At 36.7% G+C, this 27,682-nt stretch overlaps 1 protein-coding gene across 5 annotated transcripts in view; it reads left to right on the top strand.

Moving 5' to 3' along the window:
* The window catches only part of TANC2 (tetratricopeptide repeat, ankyrin repeat and coiled-coil containing 2), a 374,283-nt gene that overhangs the window by 251,742 nt on the left and 94,859 nt on the right, over positions 1-27,682 (top strand). For all 5 annotated transcript variants that reach the window (XM_039235906.1, XM_039235904.1, XM_039235903.1 and 2 more), the window contains exon 8: positions 8,956-9,081. In XM_039235906.1, coding sequence (XP_039091837.1) covers positions 8,956-9,081 — 126 coding nt within the window. The remainder of the gene's footprint in view (positions 1-8,955; positions 9,082-27,682) is intronic.

The raw sequence follows: 27,682 nt of genomic DNA, 5'->3' as shown, positions 1-27,682 counted from the left end.
TATGGAGCTATTATTCTTTAGCAGCTGTTCAGAATTGATGTCAAAGGGTATTTTTTTATACAGCCAAGTTGCTACTAATAAGTCTGACCAGGAGCTTTTGCAGAATAGTTGGGCAGTCTGGCATTTTCAGAATGCAGCATCATCTAGACTTCGGCCATACTACAAAATCATAGTTATGTTTGTCTTTCTACTTGCTCAATGAATGCCTAAAAGGTTTATCTCACTGACATGAGATAATAAAATACTTACTATAGTTAAGAGCTCTTATTTCCCAGGTGCAGTGATTTATGTTATACAGATGATAGTGTGATGCTTCTTGCCTTTTTGTACTTTTCTAAAACATTACTCTTTGTTCGTCCTCTGGGAGACCGTCAGCATCAGTCATCACATGTGATTAAGTGGTGAGGCCTCATCTGGAAGATCAGTAACTGTAGACAATTTAATATTAACTTTTCAAGATTATTCACTTTTACGTAGTAGCAGAAACTTCTCTGTCCTAGGTTCTGTGGAACATGTTGATCTCCAGGGATGATGTCATATTAGAATCCTAGAATGCTGTAATTTAGAAAGTGCTAGACAAGTTCATTGTTTCCAGAAGAGAATCATATAAATCCTTGCTTACATAAAATTGGGGAAATATAGCTACCAACCTTAATGGTGCATCCAATGTACTTCTTAATTAAGCTGCAGTGATTTCTAAGAAAATTCTGGCTTTAAAAAAAAAAGAAAGAAAGTTCTGGCTCTACTATTTGAGAAGGCCCTGAGCATTTAGTAGAAGACAGAAGATTGAGCTTCTCTTGTCCTTTTTACTTTACTGGAGAAATTATAAAATAATTTGCCCTTATTGAGCATAAATATCTGCAGATTCATTATTTTACCATATGCAGATACAACCTTAGGGTGTACAGAGAGCTGTCTAGGACTAATCAGCCAGATATAATTCTTCCCTGTAAAGTTTTTTCACACTGCTACTTTCTAGAAATCAGCATTAGGCAGCTTTCAGCAGTACCAGTGAGTCACCAGTTATTTCTCTAATACATGTAGGAGAAACTAACTGTTAAGCTCCATCACAGAGAATAGAACCCAGTTTTGTACACCAGGTATTTTAATCACCAGGTTAGAGAAAAATTGCCATTTGAAATGTTTAAAAAAAAACTTTACAAAGCAAGCAAGCATAGTAGGCGAAGAGTACATTCTTTCATTTACATGGATTGCACAATTTTTGTTTATTTAGAAGTTTATCTTATAAGTGCTGATATCCTAGTTACTTAATAAAATTGTTTTAAATTGTATTCAACTTTCAGGGAATTGTCATCCAATTTATGAATTTGGGTGGCTTCTAAATTACTTTTTGCGGTATATTTTTTGCTAACTGTCATTTATAAACTTTACCACTTATAAGCATCAATATATTTGTGGCTACACTTAGACTTAAGTAAGTTTTTGCATATTCTTTGGGACAATGACTTCAGCAAATATTAAGAATTTCATGGAGAATTACAGGAGGGAATTCTAACTGACAATTGTTGTGTTTGTAAAATAGCTTCAAATTTACAGTAATTTTGGTATATTTATAAATAATACACTAATTTATAAAGTAATATAGTAATTTATAAAGTACCATGCTAGAGAAGGGAAGCATCTGAGTGCAATGGGAAAGGATAGAGAGGACTAGAAGACATCACAGAGAAGAATGAATAAGAAGTCACAATAAAAATAAGTCACAGAGAAAAGAGGAAGGAGGCACCAAGTAGTTAAAGAAGTTGGCACATTATTGGTATTTCAACATGACCAAACCCTGCAGTCCAGTGAAAGAATAATAAAAAATGATCTTGAAGGTGATACCAAGGAGCTTATATGCTCTGATGTTAAGTGTTAGGTTTATTTTGTTAACAGTCAGGAGTATAAGCAGGAGCTGTACTATCAAATTTGCAGTTTAGAAAATGGCTGTATACCCATCTCTACAGGATGGACTGAAGGAGAAGAGCCACGAATTAGAGAAGATAGTTCGTTAAAAGCTTGTGGCATTTTGCAGAATTATAGGGAGTGAATCACCAGGTATCAGTAGAGTTGAGAAAATGGCTTAGCAGAGTTGCTTCTTTTTTGCCTTAAAAAATAACATTTATTAGATTTTTTTAATATAGAGAAATACAAAGAAGAAAACAAAACAAAAATGAGCCATAATTTCTTTTCCCAGTGGTTCCTGCTGACATATTCTAGAAATTAAAGATTCATATATGTTACATAATAAATATGCAAATCAAATAAAAATTCTAATTCAAGCAAAAAAGTACAAAGGAAAAACGAAAAGCCTTCCCTTTCCGCCTAGTTCCCCTCTCCGATGACAAAGTGATTAAGGTAAGTTTTGGCAATCTGTGGCACGAAGTCTTGAGTTTTTCCTGGAGTAGCTTAGTTCTCTGAATATAAATTCAGATGTTCATGTACCTTTAAATTAAAATTCTAAGATATGAAAAATAAAAACTACTGTCTTTTATTGTTTTCAAAATGTGAACCACTACTGCATGTTTATTTTTTAAGCCCACTGTAGTGGGAAGGAAATAGAGAACCTTGTGGACTTGCGGTTGCATGGCAGAAATTATCGGAGAGTAGGATGTCTCTGGTCATCCTGGATGTCTTAAAAGGAGATTGGCTGTGAATTAGAGGGATGTGGGAAGCAGGAAATGTTCACTTGCAGCAGCTGTCCTCAGGGCTTTGTGTGAAAATGAAGAGTCTCTCAAGGAATTATAAGCAGCAGAAGTCAGTTACAATATAAGCTCTCACCATTTATTTGTTAATGTTTGGAGCTGCACATTTTCCTAAGAAAAGGATCTTAAGAATCAGGTAAATGCAAAACGGGAATCATGGGGAATTTGGATGGATCCAATCAGAAGCTGTAATGAGGATTTTATAAAGAAGGAAAAATGGGCTTTTCAGCAGTCAGAGTGTTGGCTTTATGAATCAAGGGCATAAGGACAGCAGAATGGCTTCTTGCCCAGGCTGTAGGAACAGCGTCATCCAAGCTGCCTGCTCAGGTCAGCCAGAATGACAATCGTGCTACCAAAATCTATTTGCACTGGTGACAACTGATCTAGGAAGAAACAATTCAAATGGGTTTTCTACTCAGTATAGAGTTGCCTCTGGAATGTTTTGTACCAAATGTCTGCTGGATTTTTTTTTCTGCCCACTTATTTAAGTTATTTTGACTTCAAAAAAGTGTGTCAGTTAAATGTTCTATAAATGAGTCAGTTGTTCCAATCCTATGAAATCTCAAAATACATATATATATATATATATATATATATATATATGCTCCCTTTTCCCACTTCCCTCTTCCTTTTCAGAAAACAAGGACCTTTAATGACATAGATTTTACTTAGAGATAGATTTTACATAGTTTCCCTTTTTTTTAATGTTTATTATTTTTGAGAGAGAGAGCAAGCAGGGGAGAGGCAGAGAGAGAGGGAGACACAGAATCTGAAGCAGGCTCCAAGCTCTGAGCTGTGAGCCCAGAGCCCGATGCAGGGCTTAACCTCACAAACCAGGAGATCATGACCTGGGCTGAAGTCAGAGTCTTAATCGACTGAGCCACCCAGGCGCCCCCATAGTTTGCTTCTTAAAAGCATTTTCTTTTCACATAAAACTTTTTATTGTAGATTTGTTTTTCCTCTTTCTTCAGTTCACTTCAACTTACCTAATTATCTCCTATGCTTGTATCCAGAAAGTGTTCATTAAATATAGTATTAACTTGATGAAATTATCTCAAAAAAATTTGCCAGCACACTTTCGTAGTAAGAGTACCGCTGTGAGGTGGGGATATGTATGCCCCTATAGATCTGCCATTGGTGTTTGTTCGTGATGATGATGTGCAAGGCATTGTTTCTATAGTCACCTCCTTCGTTCTTAGCTTTCAAATAACCCCATAAGACACAACCTAGTTTGTTATTCATTGATCATGTAAATGTAGTTGAAACATAAAGTGTATGTTAAATACAATTATTCAGTTATTAGACAAGCATTTATTGAGCATGTATATGCCAGGCACTATTCAGAACCCTTGAATATCCTCAGTAAACAAAACAGAAATTCCCCTCTCATGGACCTTACATTCTAGCCAGAGAAAAACGATAATATATCATACTATTAGTAATTTATATAGTATGATAGAAAGTGATATGTATTTTAGAAAAAAAGTAGAAGAGGGATCAGCAGTACTTGAAGGAAGATTATATGAACATCATTGGAGCTGAACATATTATCATAGTGATACATTAAACAGAGCAGTGAAGAGGGTGAGGAGAGAGCCAGAGATATCTAAATCTATATAGGACTAGTCTGGAATTCAGTTCTGTGTTAAGCATTATGTGCAGGGTACTCTGATTTGCTTTTGAGGGGATAGGGTTATCAAAGATGAATCAGACACTGCTTTCTTGCCCTCAGGAACCTACTATAATAAGGGAAGACAGCCATGTAAGCAAGTTGCTGAATAACACAGGTCCTAATTAGCAATATGTATGTGGTTGCTAAAGGGGAGAAGCAATTAATTTTGACTGAAGGATCAGGGAAGCAGAGAAAGTGTAGCCTTAGCAAATTTTGTGACAAAGAGTAAGATGTTTGACAAACTGTGACAAAGACTTTTTCTCAGAAAGTGGCTTGCAAATGGAAGAGTCAAGTGATTATGAGGGAGAGTACACGTTTACAACTAGCAGAACAAAGGCCCCAGCTAACAGAATCTCAGGTCTCCTGCCTCAGCTTTCCAATATGTAGCTCATATTCCTGTAAATAATGGACAAGAATTTTGAAAATGATGAAGCAGTGAGAAACTGATAAGACTAAGGAGAATTATGATTTAATAAGGAAGAAAGGCAGTGAAAAAATATATTGGAATATTTGATAAAGAAAATTGTCATAGATTCAGAGATCAACAACAATGATTTTAATTGGCAACATAAGAAAAAGAACAAATGTTTTAATAGATTTAAGTGACACTAAACAAAATTTATTTGCAGTCCTGATTAAAACAGTAGTTCCCCATTGACTGATTTCAAATTTGTCTGTGCCCTGAATCAGGGCTTCAGAGCTATTGCAGTTGATACCAGAGATCACTGCTTTTCCTTAGTTCACTGTTTGCCTATGAGTATTTGGATTTCTGAAGGAATGAACCGTTCGTTCAGTGATTGCAGTATTTGTCTTTTTCCCTTAATATCATCTGGCTGAAATTGAGACATGTGGTCATTCCAAAACATATTTATGACATTTCTCCGTTTTGTGAAATAAAGCAATAGAACAATTGATGTTCATTTTCCTAGGAATTGTGATGGTGAAGATTAGTTTAGCAAAACTTGTTAAGTTCACACTAACCATTTATGCTGCCAGCAGCTCTTTGAATAGGAAGCTGACCCTGTGAAACTAAGCTGTGGTTAAAAGTACCTGCCAGAACGTCTTTTCATTAAAGAGATATGAAAATGGATTATCTGTTACTCAAATCTGTACTCAAAATATAGAGGTCCTTTCTTTTAACCTTTAAAAGAGTCACAGATGAACATAATAGAGGAAAAAAGAAAGACTGGGATTTTTTTTCTTAACACACCTTTTTGCTCCACTCCATGTTGTATATTTCTGTGTCATTCCACCTACTGTTAATGAAATAAACATCTTCTTTTTATTAAAATGTATCAAACCATTTTAGTGTGTTGGCACGTAGAACCATTTTAATAAGAGAACATTGCTTTAAAATTATATAATATGCCATTAAAGATTGCCATAATGGTAATCCAAAACTTACTCATCCACCTGTTAAGGTTTTGTTTGAATTTTGTTTTAATGTGAGTAAAAGCTTCTCATTGTCATTGATACTTTTTTCATATTATTCTTCAGTTTATCGGGTTTAGAAAGTAACTTTACATATTTTTATTACTAAAAAAATTACAAATTTGGGGCTTTTGTTTGTTCTTTTGTTTCTTACTGTGGAAAATATTTGAAGCCTGGAGATTTATTAGTCTGCAATCACAGGCCCCTTCACTTTGCATACAAGGTCTTTATCATTGCCCAAGTTTGATTACTTATCTTTGAAGCCACAAAAACCAGAGAGTTGAGAGAAAGTGACAAAAATGAAGAGGGGATGAAATCTAAGCTTTTTGAGAAAGAATTAAAGCTGTTTAGCTTTAAAGAGGGAGAGGTACAATGCAAATAGCACTTACTGGATTGACGGGCCAGAGAGCTGATTTTGAGGCCTGACTCTGCCATGAGTGATTCACTATAGACAGGTCACTCTACTGTCTCCTAATCTGGAAAATGAGAGGATTTAACTAAGTTAGGGTCAAAAAAACCTTTTTATATAAAGGTCATCTAGTAAATATTTTAGGCTTTGCAGGTCAAAATGGCCTCTTTGGCAACGACTCAACTCTGTTGTAAATGAATACTTAATGAACAGACAAGGCTGTGTTCCAATAAAACTTTATTTACAAAAATAGGCAGGAGGCCAGAATTCATCTACAGGCCTTAGTTTGCTGATCTCCAGACCAAATGACCTTTAAGATTCCTCTCACGTCTTCATTCTGTGATACTGCTTTATTATCAACATACATACCTGAAAGGAATGCTTCTCTGTTCTTTTTTTTTTTTTTTTAATTTTTTATGTCTTTATTTTATTTTGAGAGACAGAGACAGAGAGCGAGCAAGGGAGGGGCAGAGAGAGAAGGGGACACAGAATCTGAAGCAGGCTCCAGGCTCTGAGCTGTCAGCACAGAGCCCAATGCAGAGCTCAAACCCACAAACTGTGAGATCATGACCTTAACCGACTGAGCCACCCAAGCCCCTCTCTCTGTTATTTTCTATGCTGTGCCAGTTGGGGCTGGCCAGGAGGCAGGAACCACAGTTATTTTAACAGAAAATCTGATACGTAAAGATTGGTGTACTCTGTTCAAATGAACTGGAAAGGTAAAAAGAAAACACTGAGGTAGTATGGATTTGACAACCGCAGGAAGCAGCTGCTATCTCTGCGCCTGTGGAACAAGAAAAGGGTGGGGTTGTTAAACTATGGAAACTTGGAGGAAAGGTCCCACAAAGCTGAAACTCTGATCTCTGTTAAAGGGGCCCTGCTCAGCCGATGCTAATATTTCTGAGTTCCAAGGAGAGCTCTGTGAGAATGGGACCTCTGAGGGTCCCCCCTTTTTGGGAGATGGGGGATAGCTACACACATGATGAACCAAACAAAACAGACTTTGATTAAAGGAGGAAATATACTATTAAACTCAAGGAAGAACTAATTCACAGAACCACATTAGAGTACCAGTGGGAATGGTGTAAGAGTCATCATCTCCAGTGTTTTTAAATGAAAAATCATGTAGTTATCTTTCTGGATAGTTTTAATTTCAGAACACAGAGATCAAAATTATCTCTTATTCCTCTGTTACTCTCCCAGGGGGAATGGTAGAAGAGTCATTGTCTCCAGTGTTTTTAAATAAAAGATTAAATAGTTATCTATTCTGGATAGTTTTAATTTCAGAATGCGGAAATCAAGATTATCTCTTATTCCTCCAAGGCTCTTCCACTGATGTGTAACATGGCATTTGACTTCCTTTCTTGGTTTAGTTCCCTAGGCTAGCTTCCAGAGACTTTTATTTCCTCATAGAAAGTATATCTACGGTCTGGTTAAGTTCCTGTCCTCTCAGTTTCCAGTAGACCCAAGTAACAAGATAAATGCAGTAGTTGAAGGATGAAGGGAATATAGATCTCTGGCATATGTTCTCTCTTGTTCTTTTCTGTCTTCTATCTCTTCTCTGTTTTTTCTTTCTGCTCCCTTTTTCAGCCCAGAGAGCACTTTGTGACTTTCTTTGTGCCACTTAGTCATAATCCACCGTGTATTGTCATTTGCGTCTTATCTCAATTGGGTATGTGGACAGTACTTCATTAGAGCTCTCCAGCCAAGAATGATCTCAGTCTGCTTCTTCTCTCCCACTCAAAACAGTCACCAGAGGCAAACTGGCAGCTTAGCCAGGGAGGGCATCAAAAACAGGGCCTGGCACACAGTAAGCTCTGGGTAAATAATTGAATAACTGAGTAACCCCCGGCACAGTATCTTACATAATTGGCATCAAATTGAATCAACAGTTTCATTAATAATTTATAAGCTCTAAATAATTATTTTCTGACAGAAGTTTGGGGGTTGTGTTGTTGTTGTTGTTAAAAACTATTTTTGTCTCCAGCACTTTCTGATTCTTAATTTCTTCATTTGTTGGTTCATTGTGAATGGACCCAACAGCTCTCAGTAGACAGCAGTGCCAATATCCATTTTTCCCCCTTTCTTTTGCCGTTTTCTCTCTATGTGTTGTGCCTGGGCTAAAGGGTTTATTCATGCAGTGGGAGGCCATTGTTCCGCCTGTGTTCAGAAGGCAACAAAGTGCTCTTTGGAATTCATGGACTTTGGCAGTTCCCTAAATCCTCTTTAGCAATTCTCAGTCTCTTGTCCCAGGTGCCTTTCCTTCCAATATATACATACACATGAAAATTGTTTTCAGAATGTTTTCATATTTCATTCTTTAGCATGAAAGGAAAATGTTGAAAATAGAACTTCATGTTTTTCTTACACCTCAGTGTAATTTGGAATATGTTTCTCCACTGATGATGTTTATACCTTGTTCTACAAATGGTATTTCTGACCCAAAAGAAGCAAAACAATAATAATCTTTGTTATCGAGTACTAATGTGGTTGCCTACTCGTTGCCAGTACTCTTCATAAGCTCAGGCAGGTGATAGTGATGAAGGGGTTGAAGACGGCTCTTGACATTTTTCCCTGGTACGTGTTCTAGACACTGATGAAGACTTCAAGTTCAGCAAACTCCTGGTAAATATATATGCCAGAGTAATCTCTGATTCCCAAGTTTGGGAGGTACAGTACAGACTAACTGAAAGTTTTCTAAACTTACATATTCTGACTAAACTTTTCTGTCTTGTCAGCCACAAGCTCTGCCCACTTGGAGGACCTTGCTTACCTGGATGAACAGAGACATACGCCTTTGAGAACTTCTCTTCGGATGCCGAGGCAGAGCATGGGCGGTGCTCGCACACAACAGGATCTGAGAGGTTAGAACCCTAGTAGGGCTTTGCCTGGAGATGCCCAGGCAAAACATAGAAATGGGCAGTAGGCAAAAATTTTCTTTGTTTCCAGTTTCCACACTCAATTTAAGTCTCCCTTAACCATAAGCTTGTAACCATAGAATAGAAAGATAAACACAAATACATTATACTCATCATAGACATTGTAATTTCAAGCAGTCGAAAGCATTGATTCCTTGAAATTCTGAAAGAAAACAAGGGTAACAGTGGTGATGAGGGAAACAGCCTTTTAAAGCTCCTGGATTTCAGAAGTGAGTGTTGACTAACTTCAGCCCTAGCCATCCAGGTGAACTTGGTTCTGATAGTCACCTATTTCGAAGAGAATTTATTGCATTTTCATTCTAGTGGCCATTTCTAGTACTTTTATTTACTTGGACTCTCAGACGGTGTTTGTAGTCCTGTCCTCGCAACATCTAAACAACTTAACCCTTTTACCACTCGGACACCTGTTTCTCTACACTCTTTATACATGCTGCGTGTTTCTGAAGTCAGGAACCTGATATTTTCAAAGATTCTCATTTTGTTGATCTTTTCAAAGACAGTCTAATTGAAAGATCTGTTAGTCGTCCCACTGCTTGTGCCTTTTGTTTGTTCAAAATGAACAAACAAAACTATTTCTAATAGCCTTAACAGGGATATCTAGTAATCCATAGCTCTACTCCCCCAAGTGCTTTTTAAATTTTATCTTATAGATTATTTTCATCTTTCCTTTGCTCTCCTCCTCACCCTTTGTCCCATGCTAATCTGTATGGGTACCACATCATAACTCACACAGGAAGGAATTCATTCATGCCTGCTCTCCATTCTGGAATTCACTGTGCTGAGTGTTTCTCAATGACTGACCAAGCAGGAACATAAAACGATTGATTGTATTGCTGCAATTACCATACCTCCGGTCGGCTATAGTGAGTTGATGACCTCAGTCATAGTTTTAGTTCCCAATCCTGTTCATCCTGCTCACCGTTTCTTCAGTTAGCCACATGCTATTTGCTTAGTATATGCAGCTGTGTATTTCTAGCCCAGAAAGTGGAATTGCATTAAGCACAATTTTAGTGCTGGTAGGTTGATTATATCCAAAACCTGAATAAATCTAGTCAAAAGACTAAATAAATGATTTGTGCCAAAACCAGAATGCATAGCTGTAATTAAGAAGATTGGACACATTATTTCACTCGTATGTGGAATTTAAGAAACAAAACAAATGATCATAAGGGGAAAGAAAGAGAGAGGCAAACCAAGAATCAGACTCTTAACTATAGAGGACAAACGGATGTTTACCAGAGGTGCATAGGTGATGGGGATTAAGGAAGGCATTTGTGATGAGCACCGGGTATTGTATGTAAGTGTTGAATCACTAAGTTGTGCACCTGAAAACAAACAAACAAAAGATTGGATACAACTATTGATCTATACAGACCTTTAGATTTGGTTGAAAATCTGCATTGGCATCACCTTGCATTTCTTACTGAAAAATATACTGATGCTATTTTATTTTCTGCTTTGCTAGTCATAACAATGGATTTTGTACCACAGGCATACTTAGAGATCTTGTGGGTTCAGTTTCAGACCACCACAGTAAAGCAAGTTTCACGATAAAGCAAATCAAATGGATTTTTTGGTTTCCCAATACATATAAAAGTTATATTTATACTATACTGTAGTCTATTAAGTATGCGAAAGCATTCTCTAAAAAAAAAACAATGTACATACTTTAATTTTAAAAGACTTTATTGCTTTAAAAATGGTAATCATCTGAGCTTTCAGTGAGTCATAATCACTGATCACAGATCACCATAACAAATATAATGATGAAAAAGTTTGAGATATTGCACAAATTACCAAAATGTGACACCAAGAGACGTAGTGAGCACATGCTTTCACTATGGAAAATGACCCTAATAGACTTGCTCAATCCAGGGTTGCCACAGAGCTTCTTCAGTTTTACAAAAAATACATTATCTGCCTGTGAAGCACAACAAAACAAGGTGTGCCTGTAAGTAGAAGACAAAATCCACTGACAGATTGCAGCTGTGTAGTTTTGAGAACCCTTTGTGTTGGGTTCTATTGCTACTTGATGGTATATCTCTGCTCTGATGTACGAAGATTCAGTCAGATCTTTGGCAGACACATTCTAGTGAGCTTGATATTTAGACACGGGTATCACTTGTATCTAGAAAACAACAGAAATCTTTTCTTTTGCATTGAACTTTGGCCTAAACATTCAGTAAAACCAAAGTAAATCCAAGGATATTTCAAAGCATGCCTAAATCTTTAGGGAGCCCTCTGCCTGAATAATGCATTCCTAGCAAAAGTAATTGTATATCCCTTGCAGATTCTGTCTCATCTGATTGTTTACAGTAGAACTTGAAGATGCAGCTTTTCCACTGATAAAGGTGCTATGATATTAGTGTTTCAGCTCCTTAAAGTTGTCTTTTCTTTCAAGAGCTTTTCTTTTAGCATTCTGAATGGTTAAGAACATGCCATTCAGTTGAGTACTTTAATCCATAAGAGACTGGATGTTTATTAAGCAGTATTTTGCCTTCTAAAATTAGCATACTAATCTTCCCTCAAAAAGTAACATGTTATCTTAATTACTGTTTAATTAAGTAAGACACAGATGAACTCTGTGTCTTACGATATGACTTAAAACACATTTACAAGAAAGGAAAGCAAACTTGGATTGACTTTCTTATGTTTCTATAGACCTCCTTGATAAACCTTTATCATTTGTGCTGCTTACATCCAAAACATTGCACTTTATCATAGAAACAGAATCATATTGTTTTCCTGGCATACTTTTAGAAAACATGTCACATCATGCTTTCTATTTTATTTAAAAGAATATAACAAATTGCAGTCGTATTTTGGTTTTATATATTTTTCTTATGGCTGTGGTTGGAGTAGAACAATTTTACCCAAAAAAAGTAGTAGAGTGATTGAAACTTTGTAGTATACACTAAGATAAATCCATTAAAGATATATCTTTCTATATTTTAAAATGTTACTCAAATAAATCCTATGAAGTTGTTTTTAATAACAAGTTGGTTTTAAATCACAAGTGATGACGGGGCCCTAGGTGTCAGTCAGTTAAGCATCTGACTTTGGCTCAGGTCATGATCTCACAGTTCATGAGTTTGAGCCCCTTGTCAGGCTCTGTGCCATAGCTCAGAGCCTGGAACCTGCTTTGGATTCTGTGTCTCCCTCACTCTCTGCCCCTCTTCTGCTCACATTCACTCTGTCCCCCTCTCTCTCTCTCTCTCAAAAGTAAATAAACATTTAAAAAAATAATAATAAATAAGTCTCAAATGATGGGTTTTAAATGACCCTGGATCTTCAGAGAAGATGGTTAATGGTCATGTACACTGTAGCCCGGCTACTAAATTTGCCGGCTGATTTGAAGTATGGAGATTATCTGAAATAATACCTCTTAAACATATGTCTCAAGAGGTATAAAGCATTTTTTGGGCACTTCATGCAAGCATTCTTGCACTAGTCTGTTTAGAGCAGTGGTTCTCAAACTTTTTGTTGTCAGCGCCCTTTTATACACTTAAAAAAAAATCATTGAGGACTTGGGGCACCTGGGTGACTCAGTTAGTTAAACATCTGACTCCTGATTTCAGCTCAAGGATCTCACAGTTTGTGGGATGGATCCCACGTGCTGTCAGTGTGAAGCTTACCTGGGATTCCCTCTCTTCTCTTTCTACCCCTCCCCTCACTGTGCACTCTCTCTCTAAATAAACAAACTTTTTTTAAAAGCTTATTGAGGACCCTAAAAGCTTGTGTTTATGTGAGTTATATCTATTGATATTTACCATATTAAAAGTTAAAACTGAGAAATTGTTAAAATATCTGTTTATTTTTAAAAAACAGTAATAGATGTATTCTTTGTGAATAATCATATAAGCTCTGGAAAATCCTTCTGTACACTTGGGAAAGAATGAGTGTGGAAAAATAGAAGTAACCTTTTAGTATTATGAAAATAGTTTTGATTTTGTGGAGTCCGTAAAAGTATCTTCAAAATCCCCAGGGGTCCCCAGGTCATACTTTAAGAACCACTGGTTTGGAGAATACCGCTGCAGTTGAAGATAAGTCCCTTTACACCTTTAAAGACCACATAGTCTGTTTACAGAAATGCAAAAAAAAAAAAAAATGTGTAGTTTTAGAATTGGTTAGAAGTTGTTCATAAACACATGTTTAAGAGTACAGGCAGAGAGCTGTTTTTTAATCTCTGTGACTTAATTATTTTATGACTGGAAGTTTGTATCTTTTAATCCCCTCCATCTATTTCACCCATCCCCCACTCACCTCCCCTCTGGTGGCCACCGGTTTGTTCTTTGTATTTAAGAGCTGTTTGTTCATTTGTTTTTATATTCTAAATGTAAGTGAAACCATGTGGTATTTTTCTTTCTCTTGTCTACCTAAGTTTTTCCCATCTTTTTATACTTCCAAGCTGGAAGGACCTCCTGTAGTCGACAAGCCTTACTCTTCCTGCTTTGTTTTCAAGTACTTTTTGAATATTTGTCCTGAATTCACTTGGGTTTTAGGAGATACCTTCATTCTGGAATTCTAAGCTGTCAGTGTGTAATTCTTCACTCATCACTTAGCATTTATTACACTAGCTCTGTGTTAGAAGGGCCAGCCTGTTTTCACTGATGTTCTTTAGTTGTGTTATTTCAGTGCAGTGACTAAAACCTTACAGATTATTCCCAGATTTGAAGCACAATGGCTTGTAATTGTGTTCTGACCATTTTGCATGAAACCCAACACTTAATGCCAAAAAGAATACATGTGCAATAAATGTTTGTTTGGATTAATAAAAATAAAAGTACAGGTGTAGCTCATTTCATAGTTACCTTAATAATAACTACAATTGTTTGATCATAATAATAGTGTTTTGACCAGAAGCGGAAGTTGCTGGATAACATCTGAGCTACAAGTGGGGTATTAACACTAACACTTGCACACGCACACACACACACATACACACGAACACACACACAAATAAAAAGACTAGAGGGGAGGTAAAATACAGAATAGAAACAGCAATAGAGAAAATTTTGTTTTAAAATATACTTCACTAGTAAAAAGTCTCTTTTTTTTTTTTTTACTTCTCAAGACAGCTGTTTGTTTTTTTTTTTTTTTTTTTTTACAAATAGTTTATTGTCAAATTAGTTTCTACATAACACTCAGTGCTCATCCCCAAAGTGCCCTCCTCCATGCCCATCCCCCCCTCCCCCCCACATCCATCAGTTCTCAGTTTTTGTCAGCATTCAAGAGTCTCTCATGGTTTGCCTCTCTCCCTTTCCCCCACTATTTCCGCCCTTCTTCTCCCCCTTGTTCCTCCGTCAAGTTCCTCCTAATCCTCCTATACGTGCAAACATCCCTCCTCATCAGGGAAATACAAATCAAAACCACACTGAGATACCACCTCACGCCAGTTAGAGTGGCTAAAATGAGCAAATCAGAGAACTCTAGATGCTGGCGAGGATGTGGAGAAACGGGCACCCTCCTGCACTGTTGGTGGGAATGTAAACTGGTCAAGACAGCTGTTTTGAACAACTGTTCTAACAAAATTGATGTTTCCAGATACACAGCCCAACAATGGGGAAAAGGTCACGTAAGTGCACTGCCCAGGATCCCACTGCAGCAAGTTGCTAGATTCCTAGCTGTCAACCATCCAAGAGCCTGGGCTTTAATGATAAAATAGTTACAGAAGATTACATGCTAGTGTGGAGTATATAGCTGGCTAACCAACCATAAGTACCTTTTCTAGTCCCAAATCCTAATGTCTTTGAGAGATATTAATATGAAACATTACTAAAGTTTTTAACTCAAGTTTTAAAAATTGTTTTGAGGTCCATTTTAAAAAATTATATCACCAATGTGTTACTGTGGAGTTTTGCTTGAAATAACCAACCTGAAACCTCTCACTCTTTCTGACTGTCTTAATAGATTCTCTTCTTCCACAGAGAGAGACAGAAACTAAATTTGCTGCTTAGCAAAAGGAAGGAAGAGGTTATTGGTTTTTATAAATAAATGTAATAAATCTTTTTTTTACATTTCTTTTTTCTTAATTTATTTATTTAAATTCAAGTTAGTTGACATACAGGATAGTATTGGTTTCAGGAGTAGAACCTAATGATTTATCACTTACATAGGACACCCAGTGCTCATTCTAACAAGTGCCTATCACCCATTAGCTCATCCATCCACCCACCAGGATAAATGTAATAAATCTTATGATGGAATATATAAAGAGGACAAGGGGGAATTAAAATACACAAAGCACATCATAGCATACTGATCTCAAGTAGTAGCTACTTGGGGTAAATTATTAATGGTAATACTCTAACTTGCCTGATGCTAAATCACTGTTCCGCTTGAAGAAATTATATATTCCTAATTAAAACTTATTTCCCAATATATGTTCATTTCCTTAGGACTTTTACTAAATTATGTTACTAAATGGCCATTCACAGGCATTGGGTTTAGTTAATAGCTGCTTTAGTAGATACTAGGTAAGAGGGCATATGTGCAAATGATAATCTGACTGACTCATTGGCAGAATTTCTGTGAAATTGACCTTGCCATGGTTCTCATGGCTTTGTCAAAGCAAAAAATTGAATTTTCATCAAGTAAAGTCAGTGTTTCACACTATTTGTGAGTCCTTACTTTTCCAAAACAATGAATGCTTTATGAAGATGACTAAGATGCATGTCATGAAGCTAATATTCTTGCATTAGCCTCCTGAGTCACACACCCCTGAGGTTCTTAGTCATCTTGATCATGACCTGGCTGGCTCTCACATTTACAAGAGAATATTTCCATCAGTCTCTTTTCTCTCACTGTTCACTGTTTAATTCTTACAAGATTAAACTTCTTTCTTTATATTTAAAATCCAAAGATAAGGTTGCATGTACATAACTGCCTATAGGTAAATATTAAATGCATAGATTATAATCTTCAGTTGTATGAAGTTGACCCTTCCACTCCCAGGCAACTCTTTTGAAAAGTACCTTAAAATTTGAAAATGCAGCTTTCAACCTGGATATCTTTGAATGTCTTCTAGAAACTAGTTTATGCTTTTTGGAGTAGTCTGGCTATGATTTTTTAAAAGCAGATCACTACTTGTTAAAGTAGCTCCAGATAGGTGCCCAGATCTGGTTTTTATGTAAGCCGGTCTTATTTGGTAAATTTCATCTTCAGGTGTGAGAATCCAAACAGTAGCTAACATATGACAGAGTTCCCCCACAAGACCCTCAAGGGAGAAACAACTTTGAGAAAGAGAAGAAAGAGACTGTAAAACACATAGCCTTGTAATAGTCACAGATGGACTCCTTGCATTAAATAACACACTACTTAGAGAAAAGAAAGCCTGTAGAGAAACAGGGAAGAGAGTCTAATCATGATAATTCTACAAGAATAAATCACTGAAATTATTCTTAAATACCTTAAGTGCAGTAAAGAAAAAATAACCATTATGACATTTTGATGGTTTTAAATGTTTTAAAATTTTAAAAAAATTTTAAGTGTATTTATTTATTAGGAAAGAGAAAGGGAGAGCACAAGCAGGGGAGGGGCAGAGAGAGAGAGAGAATCCCAAACAGCATGGATCCCAACTCAGGGCTCATGCCCACAAAAAGCATGAGACCATGATCTGAAACAAAATCAGGAGTTGGATACTTAACCGATTGAGCCACCCAGGTACCCCTGAGCTAAATTAGATTTAAAGAATTGGGGTGCTAGTTAATCTATCATTATTTTCTCCAAAAGTGACTAAATCTTATTAAAGTAATCATCTTGCCAGTAAATTTACTTAGGTAACGCTTTGCAAAACATTTTTTAATTCTGTAAAATGATTTAAGCTTTACAGTCTTGTATCTAAAAGGTTTTTTATGGAATAACTTCCCAAGATATAATAAAATATAGAACTGGAGAATTTCTTTTGTAGGACCATCACTATTTCATCACTGAGTGTTCACTTAAAAATGTTTTATCTTAAAAGTCAAGTAATTAACCAGTTTTGATGCTCCAATAAAAATAAATCTCAGGTCTCATCCTCAAGGCCAACAATTTAATAACACAAAACTATTTGACACAGTTACATAATTATTTTATCAGATGTTTCACATTTTAAAAGCCTTACTGTTTTTATATTTTCCCTACATTTTTTGAGGTATTCAACATGAGGAAACCTATGAAAAGTGGCATTTGAGAGAGTTGGGTTTTCCTGATTTATTTTATAATTTTATTTTATTATTTTCTCCCCTTCCTGAAAATTCCACTCAGCAGTGACTCCAGATTTTTCTCAACAAATGTTTTCCTATAAGACCAATGTCAGAAAGCTGAAATTTAATATGCAGTTATCAGAGACTCAAAGTATTATTTACTAGAGTAAAATAAGCCTCTTCCCTTTTTTATCTCCACATTAATAGGATACAGTGGACTTCTTAAAACGGTAAGACAACTGTTGAGAATGGGACACTTTAAATAGACATAAAAATGATAGCTTGCATTTACCAAAGTTCTTATTCTTTGGAGACACAGTGCTAAGAGCTTTAAATGTGTTCTTACTTAATCCTCACAACCCTTTTATCTAAGTAGTAGTAAAAAGGAAACAGGATTTAAAGAGGTTAAACAACTTGCTTAAAGTTACACATCTAGTCATGGGCAGTGCCAGGATTCGTTTCAAATCTGGCAGACTCCAGAGCCTGTGCCCTTAACTAACATACTATACAGTGTTATGGACAGTATAATGTAAAAAGCAGTAAGTCATGTAATAATGTAACAATACAACGGCTTATTTTAGATACTCGGGACTAGGGTATTAGGTATGGGAGAGAGGGCTGCATATCAGCACTGAGTGCCAATGACTGTCCTTTAAGTGGTGGCTCTGATCAGACAGGGTACCACTGTGACTCATTAGCCCGAACTAGCTCCTACTTCCCTATTTCTATTAATAGTGCTCCAATTTTCCTCTCACCTGGCTTTAATTCTTGAAGTCAGCTTTGAATCACTGTCTTCATTATCTCCTACATCCAGTACTTCTGATGCCCTGAGGATTCTACTCTCCTAGTTTCTCACATTCTTCCCATGTTCTCCGTTCTCAGTGCAGCCAATTAGCTTGTCTCCCTCCTCTGGTCTTTTCCACATTTGAATCAAGGTGATACCTGGCTTGCCAGATTAATCTTTCTAAAAAGCAGCTCAGATCATGTCATTTCTCCATCTTACAGTTATCATTGCTGTTGTCCTTCTCTGATACGGAAACCAGAAAAATAAGTAGTTTCAGAGAAGGTAGGTTATGGTTTGTTAGTACCTTAAAAATTAACTCTTGCTGATACTATTCTTCAAAATGGACACTGCCAGATGGACCATGAAACAGAACAGGTGATGGACAAGAACTAAAGGAGTAGATATATTAGATAATGTATGAGAAACTTCCTAGACAGTACTTAATGAATTTTATTAACTTACTCAAAAACAAAAACTAAAATCACTTCTATGCTAGTTGAGAACTAACACAATAAATTGTACAGTCAGACCCTTTTCCATCTAGAGTCACTAACAGCAACTCAGTATGTTTTTAGCTGAGTTAACTGAGCCATTAACAAGGATAGGTAGAGTAATTAACAAAGAAGAAATAGATACAAATAAACAAATTATGTTTAAGATAAGGAGGGGAAAGTTGAATTACAATATGAAACATATGGGTATCTTTCTAGAGTACTTAAAAAGAGAATAAAAAGACAACTTATGGAATGAAAGAAAGTACTTGCAAACCGTATAACTGATAAGAGGTAAATATCCAAAATATATAAGGAATTCCTATAACTCAATAGCAAAAAAATTAATAACCTGATATTTTAAATGGACAAAGGACTTGAATAGACATTTCCCCAAAGAAAACATACAAGTGGCCAGCAGGTATTTGAAAAGATGTTCACCATCATTACTTATGAAGGAGTTGCAAATGAAAATCACAATGACCGATCACCTCATACCTGTTAGAATGGCTATTAGAAAACACACATACACAAAGAAAAGAACAAGACAAAGAGATAGAGAAATTGGAACTCTTGTGCTCTGTTGTTAGGAATGCAAAATGGTGCAGCCACTATGGAAAGCAGCACAGTGGTCCCTCAAAAAATTAAAAATAAAACTGCCATATTATCCAGCAATCACGTGCCTGGGTATATATCCAAAAAACTAAAATTAGAATCTCAAAGAGATACATGCACTCCCATGTTCATTCCAGCATTTTTCACAATCATTAAGAGATGGAAAAAACCTAAATATCCATTGATGGATAAATATGTAAAGAAAATGTGCCATATACATAGAGTAGAATGTTATTCAGCCACTAAAAAAAAAGAAGGAAGTACTGTCATATGCTAAAACATGGATGAACTTTGATGACATTATGCTAAGTTAAACCAACCATAGAAGAACAAATACCACATGATTTCACTCATATAAGGTATCTAAAGTAGTCATACTCCTCGAAGCACAAAGTAGAATGGCAGATGCTAGGGCCTGCAGGAGGGGAAAATGAGTTGCTGTTCAGTGGGTGTTAAGTTTCAGTCATGCCAGATGAGAAAGTTCTAGAGATCTCTATGACATTGTACTTACATTGATGATCTTGTGTGCTCATTTGCCATCGAATGATTATCTTCTTTGGTGAAGAAGCATCTGTTCAAATATTTTGTCTACTTTTTATTGGGTTGCTTCTTTTCTTGTTATTGAGTTTTGAGAGTTTATTCTATAGTTTTGATATAAGTCTTTTATCAGATACATGCCTTGCAAATATTTTTTTCCCGTAATATGGCTTGTCTTGTCATTGTCTTTAACAGTGTCTTTTGAAGAACTGAAGTTTTTAGAAATCCAGTTTATGAATTTTTGTCTTGATGGATGTGTTGTATCTAAAATTTATTTGACTAACCAAAGGTCATAAGTATTTTCTCCTATATTTTCTTCCAGAAGTTTTACAGTTTTAGATTTTACATTTTGGTCTATGATTAATTTTAATTTTTATATATGGTGTGTGATATGTATGAAAGTGGTTTTTTGAGGTTTTGCTGTTTGTTTTGGTTTGGTTAGTTTTGTTTTTACCTATAGGTATCCAATTATTCAAATACAATTTGTTGTAAAGACAACAAAAATTTTTTGAGATTTGTAGTTCTCATTATTTCTGGTGTTCTTCATCTCTTTGTGTTAATCCGTATTTCTGTCCAGTAACATTTTTCTTCAGCCTGGAAGACTTTTTGTATTGTTTTGTTTTTTTAACATTTCTTATATTGTGGATCTGCTGGTGATTAATCTTTTCAGCTCTTATATGTCTGAAAAAGTCTTTATTTCACCATTACTTTTAAATTTTCACTGGGTATATAAATTTAGGTTAACAGTTTTTTTTTTTTTCCTTTCTGTAATTTAAAGCTGTAGGTCTGCTGTCTTCCCATTTGCATTGTTTCTGACCAGAAATCTGCTGTCATCCTTATCTTTTGTTTTTTTTTTTTTTAACTTTTTTTAAAATGTTTTATTTATTTCTAGGAGAGAGAGAGAGAGAGCGTGAGCAGGAGAGGATCAGAGAGAGAGGGAGTCACAGACTCTGAAACAGGCTCCAGGCTCTGAGCTGGCAGTCAGCACAGAGCCCGACGCGGGGCTCGAACCCACGAACCGCGAGATCATGACCTAAGCGAAAGTCGGACGCTTAACCGACTAAGCCACCCAGGCACCCCCATCCTTATCTTTTGTTCCTCTGTACTTCATATGTCTTTTTATTCTGTGGCTGCTTTTAAGATTTTTCTCTTTGTCTCTGGTTGTGAGTAATTTGATTATACCTTGGTGTCATTTTCTTCATATTTCTTGGACTTCAGGCTCAATAAGCTTCTTGGATCTGTGAGTTTATAGCTTTCATAAGATTTAGGAATTTTATAGCTATTTCTTTAAATATATTTTCTGTCACCCATCTTCAGGGGCACTGGTTATATTTGGCCACTTGTAGTGGTCTCACAGTTCAATGACGCTTTATTTTAGAGGATTTTTTTTTCTGTATATTTAATTTTGGAAAGTTTTTATTCCTATGTCTTCAAGGTCACTCATCCTTTCTTTTGTAGTGTCAAATTAGTAATTTCATCTAGTATATTTTTCACTTCTCTTGTAGGGTTTTTTTTTTCTTAACAGTTCACTTGTCTTTTATATGTCTCATATCCCTACTTTTGAACACATAGAATATTGTTTTAATTACCATTTTAAAGTCTTTCTCTGATAATTCTAACATCTGTCAGTTCTGGTGCTGTTTCATTTGATTCATTTTTCTCCTAGTTGTGGTTCCTTTTTCCTGCTTCTTTGCATGCCTAACAGTCTTTGTTTGGATGCCAGACATAGTAGATTGTACCTTACTGGACGGTAGATATTTTTGTATTCTTATAAATATTCTTCATCTTTTTTTCAGGAATGTTGAAGTTATTTGGGAACAGTAGGATTAATTTTGGGTCTTGCCTTTAAAATTTGTTGAGTAGGACCAGAACAATATTTATCACAGGTCTTAAATTTCTATACTACTAAGACAAGACCTTTCTGGATATCTTACCCAGTGTCCTGTAAATTGTGAGTTTTTCCATTCTGGCTGCTAGTAACAGGCCCTATTCCTGGCCCTGTGAAAGCAGCAGGCCCTCTTCCCTCTAATCCTCTTGGATAGATCATTTCCTGGCCTTGGGCAGTTTTCTCACATATATGTGCCAGTCAGTACTCTACTTTCCACACATCTCCAGAATGATTACTGTTTCACTCTCACCTTCTCAGAACTCTTTACTATGAAGGGGTTGCTGCCTTAGTCTTCCTGGATTCTCAGTTTCATATCCTCAACTCAGGGAGTCTGCCAGAATCTGACTGGGTTTTCCCTCCCTACATCATGGTCTGGAAATTCTTTTAAGGCAGTAAGTGAGCATAGTATTTGCCTATTTGTTTTTCCTCTCTCAGGGATCATTATTTTTCATTGACTGTGTCTAGTGTCTTAAAAACCATTGTTTTATATACTTTGTCTAGAAGTTTGTTTGGGGATTGTTTTAGGTACAAGGGTAAATATAGTCCTTTTCACTCCATCTTGGGCAGAAGTAGAAATTCATGTCATCGTTTTAAAAAGAAAGTTATAAGTGAAGTAGATCAGAGCATAAACTCATCTCTCATTAGAAAATGACTGGCCAGTCAGTGAAGCGAATGACTTCAGCTTAGGTCATGATCTCACAGTTCATGAGTTTGAGCCCCACATCAGGCTCTGTGCAGACAGCTCAGAGCCCGGAGCCTGCTTCGTGTTCTGTGTCTCCCTCTCTATTTCTGCCCCTCCCTCGCTAGCTTGCTCTCTCTCAAAAATAAATAAGTATTAAAAGATACATATATATTTTAAAAAGAAAACAACTGGCTTGGTAGTTAGAATTGGGTTCTTTGTGAACTAAACTGCATATTATACCTGTAATGATGCAGAATTAAATATGGTCATTTGTAACACAAGAATAAATCTCACAGTAGCATTAGCAAGACCTCAGTTACTACACTGATTTGTGTGGCTCCAGCTTTCTCAGTTACTTTTCTAAAAGAAAGCAAGAATAGTCTTTAGAAATATCTATCCTATCCTCTCTGGACATTAGCTTTAAAACACCACTTCATCCCTTCCCCCAGCTTCCTGTAGAAATAGTATTCTTGATTGTTGGTACTTTGGTCAACTTCCAGGCCTTGCCTGTGATATGCACAGAGCTTGGAAAATAACATTTTTTTCTTCTTTGTTCTGCTGTTTAATGGTCCACTTATTTATGATAGTTGCCATTAAACAGGAATTTATCCCTAAAAGGTGCTAAACAAATGATCCATTTCTTTTATTATTATAGTACAGAGCAGTGATTGTCAAAGACCTGGATGTGCATCTTATAACTGCCTTTCTCAAGCACTCCTGTTTTACCAAAGCAAAGTGTATACATATTTCCCTGCAGTTAAGAATGGAAAATCCATATTAACTATTTTCATTCATGAATTCATTTGTTAAATGTTATTGAATATACCTACTCTATGACAAGAACCGTACTAGTTAATAAGGACTTAACAGGTTAGGTGATTATCGTAAGGCGAGATGATGACTTCTAGGGGTAGAGTGTAGAGGTTAACATGATCATGTTAGAGAGAGAGAGATTTGGTAGCTCTACACAGAAGGAATAAAAGGCGTTTTATGTATATAGTAAAAGCAAGAGATACTGAGAACCTACGCTCTATGACTGCCATTCATTGAGAATTAAGATTCTAAGCTAAGAACTTTACATGTACTCATTTAACCTAATGAGGTAGATACTCTTCTTATCCTCAATTTACCACTCTAGCAGCAGTGGAATAGGAAAGAAAAAAGGAATTGTAGGGGCGCCTGGGTGGCTTAGTCGGTTAAGCGTCCGACTTTCACTTAGGTCATGATCTCGCGGCTCCTGGGTTCGAGCCCTGCGTCGGGCTCTGTGCTGACTGCCAGCTCAGAGCCTGGAGCCTATTTCAGAGTCTGTGTCTCCCTCTCTCTCTGACCCTCCCCTGCTCACGCTCTCTCTCTCTCTCTCCTAGAAATAAGTAAAAATTAAAAAAAAAAAGAAAAGAAAAAAGGAATTGTATCTGAGAAATAGTCCTCAAGAATTATTGAGAGGATTTGTGACAAATTAGATGTTAAGGACTAAGGAAGAAGAAATCCTGATGAGTGCCAAGTTTCTATCTGGAAAGACCAGGCAAATGGGCAATACTTCATTAACTGAGATAATAAATGGAATAGAAAGAGTAGATTAAGGTAGTGAGACAATAACTTTAGTTTTAAACATTTGAATCTTGAGGTTTCTATCGGAAATCCAAATAGGATAACTTTTGTAAATAGTTGGACATGCTGTGTAGGAGTGTGGGGATGAGATTTGGAATAGAAATACAAACTGTCACCACTTAGATCATTGTGAAAGCTATTAGTCAATTCCTTTGAATCTACCCAGGGAGATAATGAAGACAAAACAATAAAATCTAGAACCTAGAATTGGCATTATCTTAAGGATGGGCAGAAGAGGAGGAATCATTAAAGACACATCAGGAGGAGAGGACTAAAAAAAGAACTAGAAGAGGGGCACCTGGCTAGTTCAGTCAGAAGAGCCTGCGACCCTTGATCTCAGGGTCATGAGCTCAAGCCTCACGTTGGGTGTAGAGATCACTTAAGTAAATAAATAAATAAAAACTTAAAAAAAGAGAACTAGAGAAAATGTTGTCATGTTAAGCCTAAGAAAGGAATGTATTTCAAAAAGTGGGGATTGGTTAAAAGTGTTAAATACTGAGGAGTGGTTAGGAAGCATAAAGACTGGGAAAAGAAATCATATACTTACCAATTATACTTCATATAGTCATACTTGAGTGACTTTAACCAAAACAATTTCAGCAGATATACTGCTGAATAATAGGAGAGGAAACCAGGCTAGAATGCATGACTGCTGTGGAAGTGAAGAGAGCAAGCATGGCTCTTTCACAGTGTTGGCTAGTAAAAGGAAGAAGGGAAAAGGACTTAAAGAGAGTCACTATGTTTTCAGTAACCTTTTTGCTGAGTTTTGTTTCAACTAACTGTGTCGGGGAAGTGGGGAATGGTTATGGTTACTCCGGATGTCCTCTTGGCTTGCTGATTAACCACCAGATACTGTCCCAGACATGTCACATATATTAACTCATTTAATCCCCACACTATCATTGTTATCTCTACTTTTAAAATGAGGAAAACTGAGATCTCAAGAGCACAAGCAATTATCCTAAGGTCACACAGCCAGTAAGCAACATAGACAGGATACAAACTGATCCTAGCTCTGATCCTAGCTATGATCCTAGCTCTGAGTCTAAAGTGTTACCTACTCTGCTGTGTTTCCTTGTTGACCTGAAAAGTGATTCTGCTTTATTTAACCTTTTCTTTCTTTTTTTTTTTTTAAACAGCAGTTATCTGGAGAGAACTTTTCTCAGACTGTTATCTTTAGATTGTCTTTTAGGACCTGCTTCAAATTACTTTACATTCTTTAAAAACTCATTTCCTGGTGTAGGAATAGCTGCCTACTGGAGTCCTGTCCAGAGCAGCAAGAATAAACACCAGACCCTAAAGAGATTTGACTCCTGTAAAGGGGAGAGTGAACTTTCTACAAATTCAGTAGACAAATCAGCCCTTGCCCTGGTTTAAGCATTGCTTAAGAAAAAAATAAGCATGTTTTTCGACTTCTGTTTGGTGCTGAGGTGATATCAGGTTTTGTCTGAAGCACATGTGTTTCTCTGCTTTGCGTCCAGAAGGGCACACATGTCATGAATCCCAAGAATGAGCCTGAAATTATCTTTTGTTCTGAGGAACAGAGGTGCTTCCAGGCTAGACTTTACAGTCATTGTGGAAGAATGCGAAGAAAGACAGCCCTGCTCCTGTTTGCACCAGGCCTTGGCTGTGTTACACACACCCTTTCTTCGGCCAGGCCTGTAACTGACTTCTTTTCAGATGATTCATGATTGTTTTCCATGAGTAAATAGCTTTAGTCTAACTCCAGTTAGAGCTCTTTTGCCTCCACTTCCCCTTCTCCTTTTCCACTTACGGCAGCTGTTTGTACTTGCATTTGGGCAAAGCTAATCTGTTAGCCTCAGTGCACTTTGTGGTGTTTTTTAATGTTTACACTTTGCCTCAGTGAAAGAAAGGTCCGTTAGCTTTATAAGCCTAGATGTGTAATTATACTTATTGATGGTCTCACCGAGACTGTTTCCTAGAGAGAATGCATTCGTCTGCCGCAAGCCTGATTTGCATTGAAGAGATGCACACACTGCAGAGGTGCCCACACCCATCTGAGTCTGGAGTGGTCATTAAATCCTTTTTAAAACTACTTTCCAAAGCTTGTCTTATTTGTGTGCCTTTTTGAAATGTGACTCCTTTCCGTGTTTTTCCTTTAAAGTTTTATTAGGAAAATTTTCAGATACACCAAAAAAAAGAAAGAACCTTACAATCAACACTCATATATGCACCACCTTGATTATATCACTAATCTTTTGCTGTCTTATCATCTGTCTGTCCAACTGACCATCTCTTTACCCATGCATCTTTTTTTATGAATTTTGAAGTAAATTATGGATATTGGTATACTTTAGTAGAATGCTTTGAGCAGGCAGGATGGTCTTGCTGCCTAGGGACTGCCAACTCTTGAGTGTCAGGGGTAAGAAAGCCACACATGTTACTGAATGGTATGGATTAGCTCCTTTTTTTTCCTTTAGCTCAGCTGTAGTTGCAGTGGTAATTTCTCATGGATTATTTAGTGTTTCTGCCTTAGAAAATCTCTTGGAAGCCAGCTGATATCCCAAACAAACATTTATTTAGGAATATGAGTTCCACAGGGAACATCCCTTACCTCCATGTCCCACAATACAGGCCAAAGTGCTTTCTTGTTCGTATGCCCTAAATTTATTATTGGTACATAGGAAGTAGGGCTTTCTTTTATCATATTGAGCTGACAAAAGCCTTAGGTTCTGAGGTACAGAAATTGTTTCTAGGCTGTTCTTGGCGTCTACAGTTGTTTTACCATATGGTACTGGGCTAATTTTGTCTGTTCTTCCCTTGAGGCTTTTGTGAATTGATTACATTTTTAGAAAAATTTTTAAATAACTTTTTAAAATGTCAAAGCTTTCTCAGTAGAATAAAATATGATGAGAGATTACGTCAACATGAGAACAAGTTATCTTAAGAGAATTTTTCTGAAAAACTTAAGCATTTCTACTGAGTCTGTATTTACTCCATATTATAAATTAGCATTGGTCATATTCATGAAAGCCCCTTTTGATACAAAATATAAAGTAATCTTGGACCTGAAGAGATAGATCTGTTAGTTCAGAAACCAAATGAGCGTTTCTGCGACTCTTCTCTCTCTGGAAAGGTCATTTCCGGCCAAGCATGCACTTTCTAAAGGGAAGCACAGGAGAGGTAAAGGAAAAAGAAGATAGCTAAGCCTGATCAGTTCTGGGTCATCAGCGGGATCATTCATGTCACTTTCAGATTTAAAAGTGACATCCTATAGAGCAGTTGCAACATAATAGAAAAATCCTGGATTTTTGAGCCAGAATTAGGTTTTATTTTTAGTTCTGAAACCAGCTGTGTGACTCTAGGTCTCACTAGGCCTCGCTAGACTCACCTCAAGCCAACTGATCTCTTTTCCTTCCTCCCTGGAAGTTCTATCCCTGCTCACCCCGAGCTCAGAGTAACTGGGTGCCCACTGAGCACGCTCAGGTACCCAGGAAGCTCCAAGTGGGTCGCAGCCACCTACAATCAAGTGACATGGAAAGCGGTGGAGTAAGGAGCTCCAGAAATCAGTCCCACCACGGAAGCAACCCTGAAGCTGGCAAGTCTGACAGAATCAACTTTCTCAGAACTTTGGAATTGCTAAGTGAAAAAAGCAGATTATGAAACAGGATCTATAGTATGATCTCATTTTGAGGTTTTTAAAATGAATATTTATCGTACAGAGAAAAACTCGGAATATATATGCATAGTGTTTCTCTCTGGCTACTGAGAGCA

The sequence above is a fragment of the Hyaena hyaena genome, unplaced genomic scaffold, assembly GCF_003009895.1.
Source record: "Hyaena hyaena isolate Hyena2069 unplaced genomic scaffold, ASM300989v1 scaffold_104, whole genome shotgun sequence".
In the NCBI taxonomy this organism is placed as follows: Eukaryota; Metazoa; Chordata; class Mammalia; order Carnivora; family Hyaenidae; genus Hyaena; species Hyaena hyaena.
Note: the sequence above shows the minus strand (reverse complement) of the source record. Positions and strands in the feature narration are given on the sequence as shown.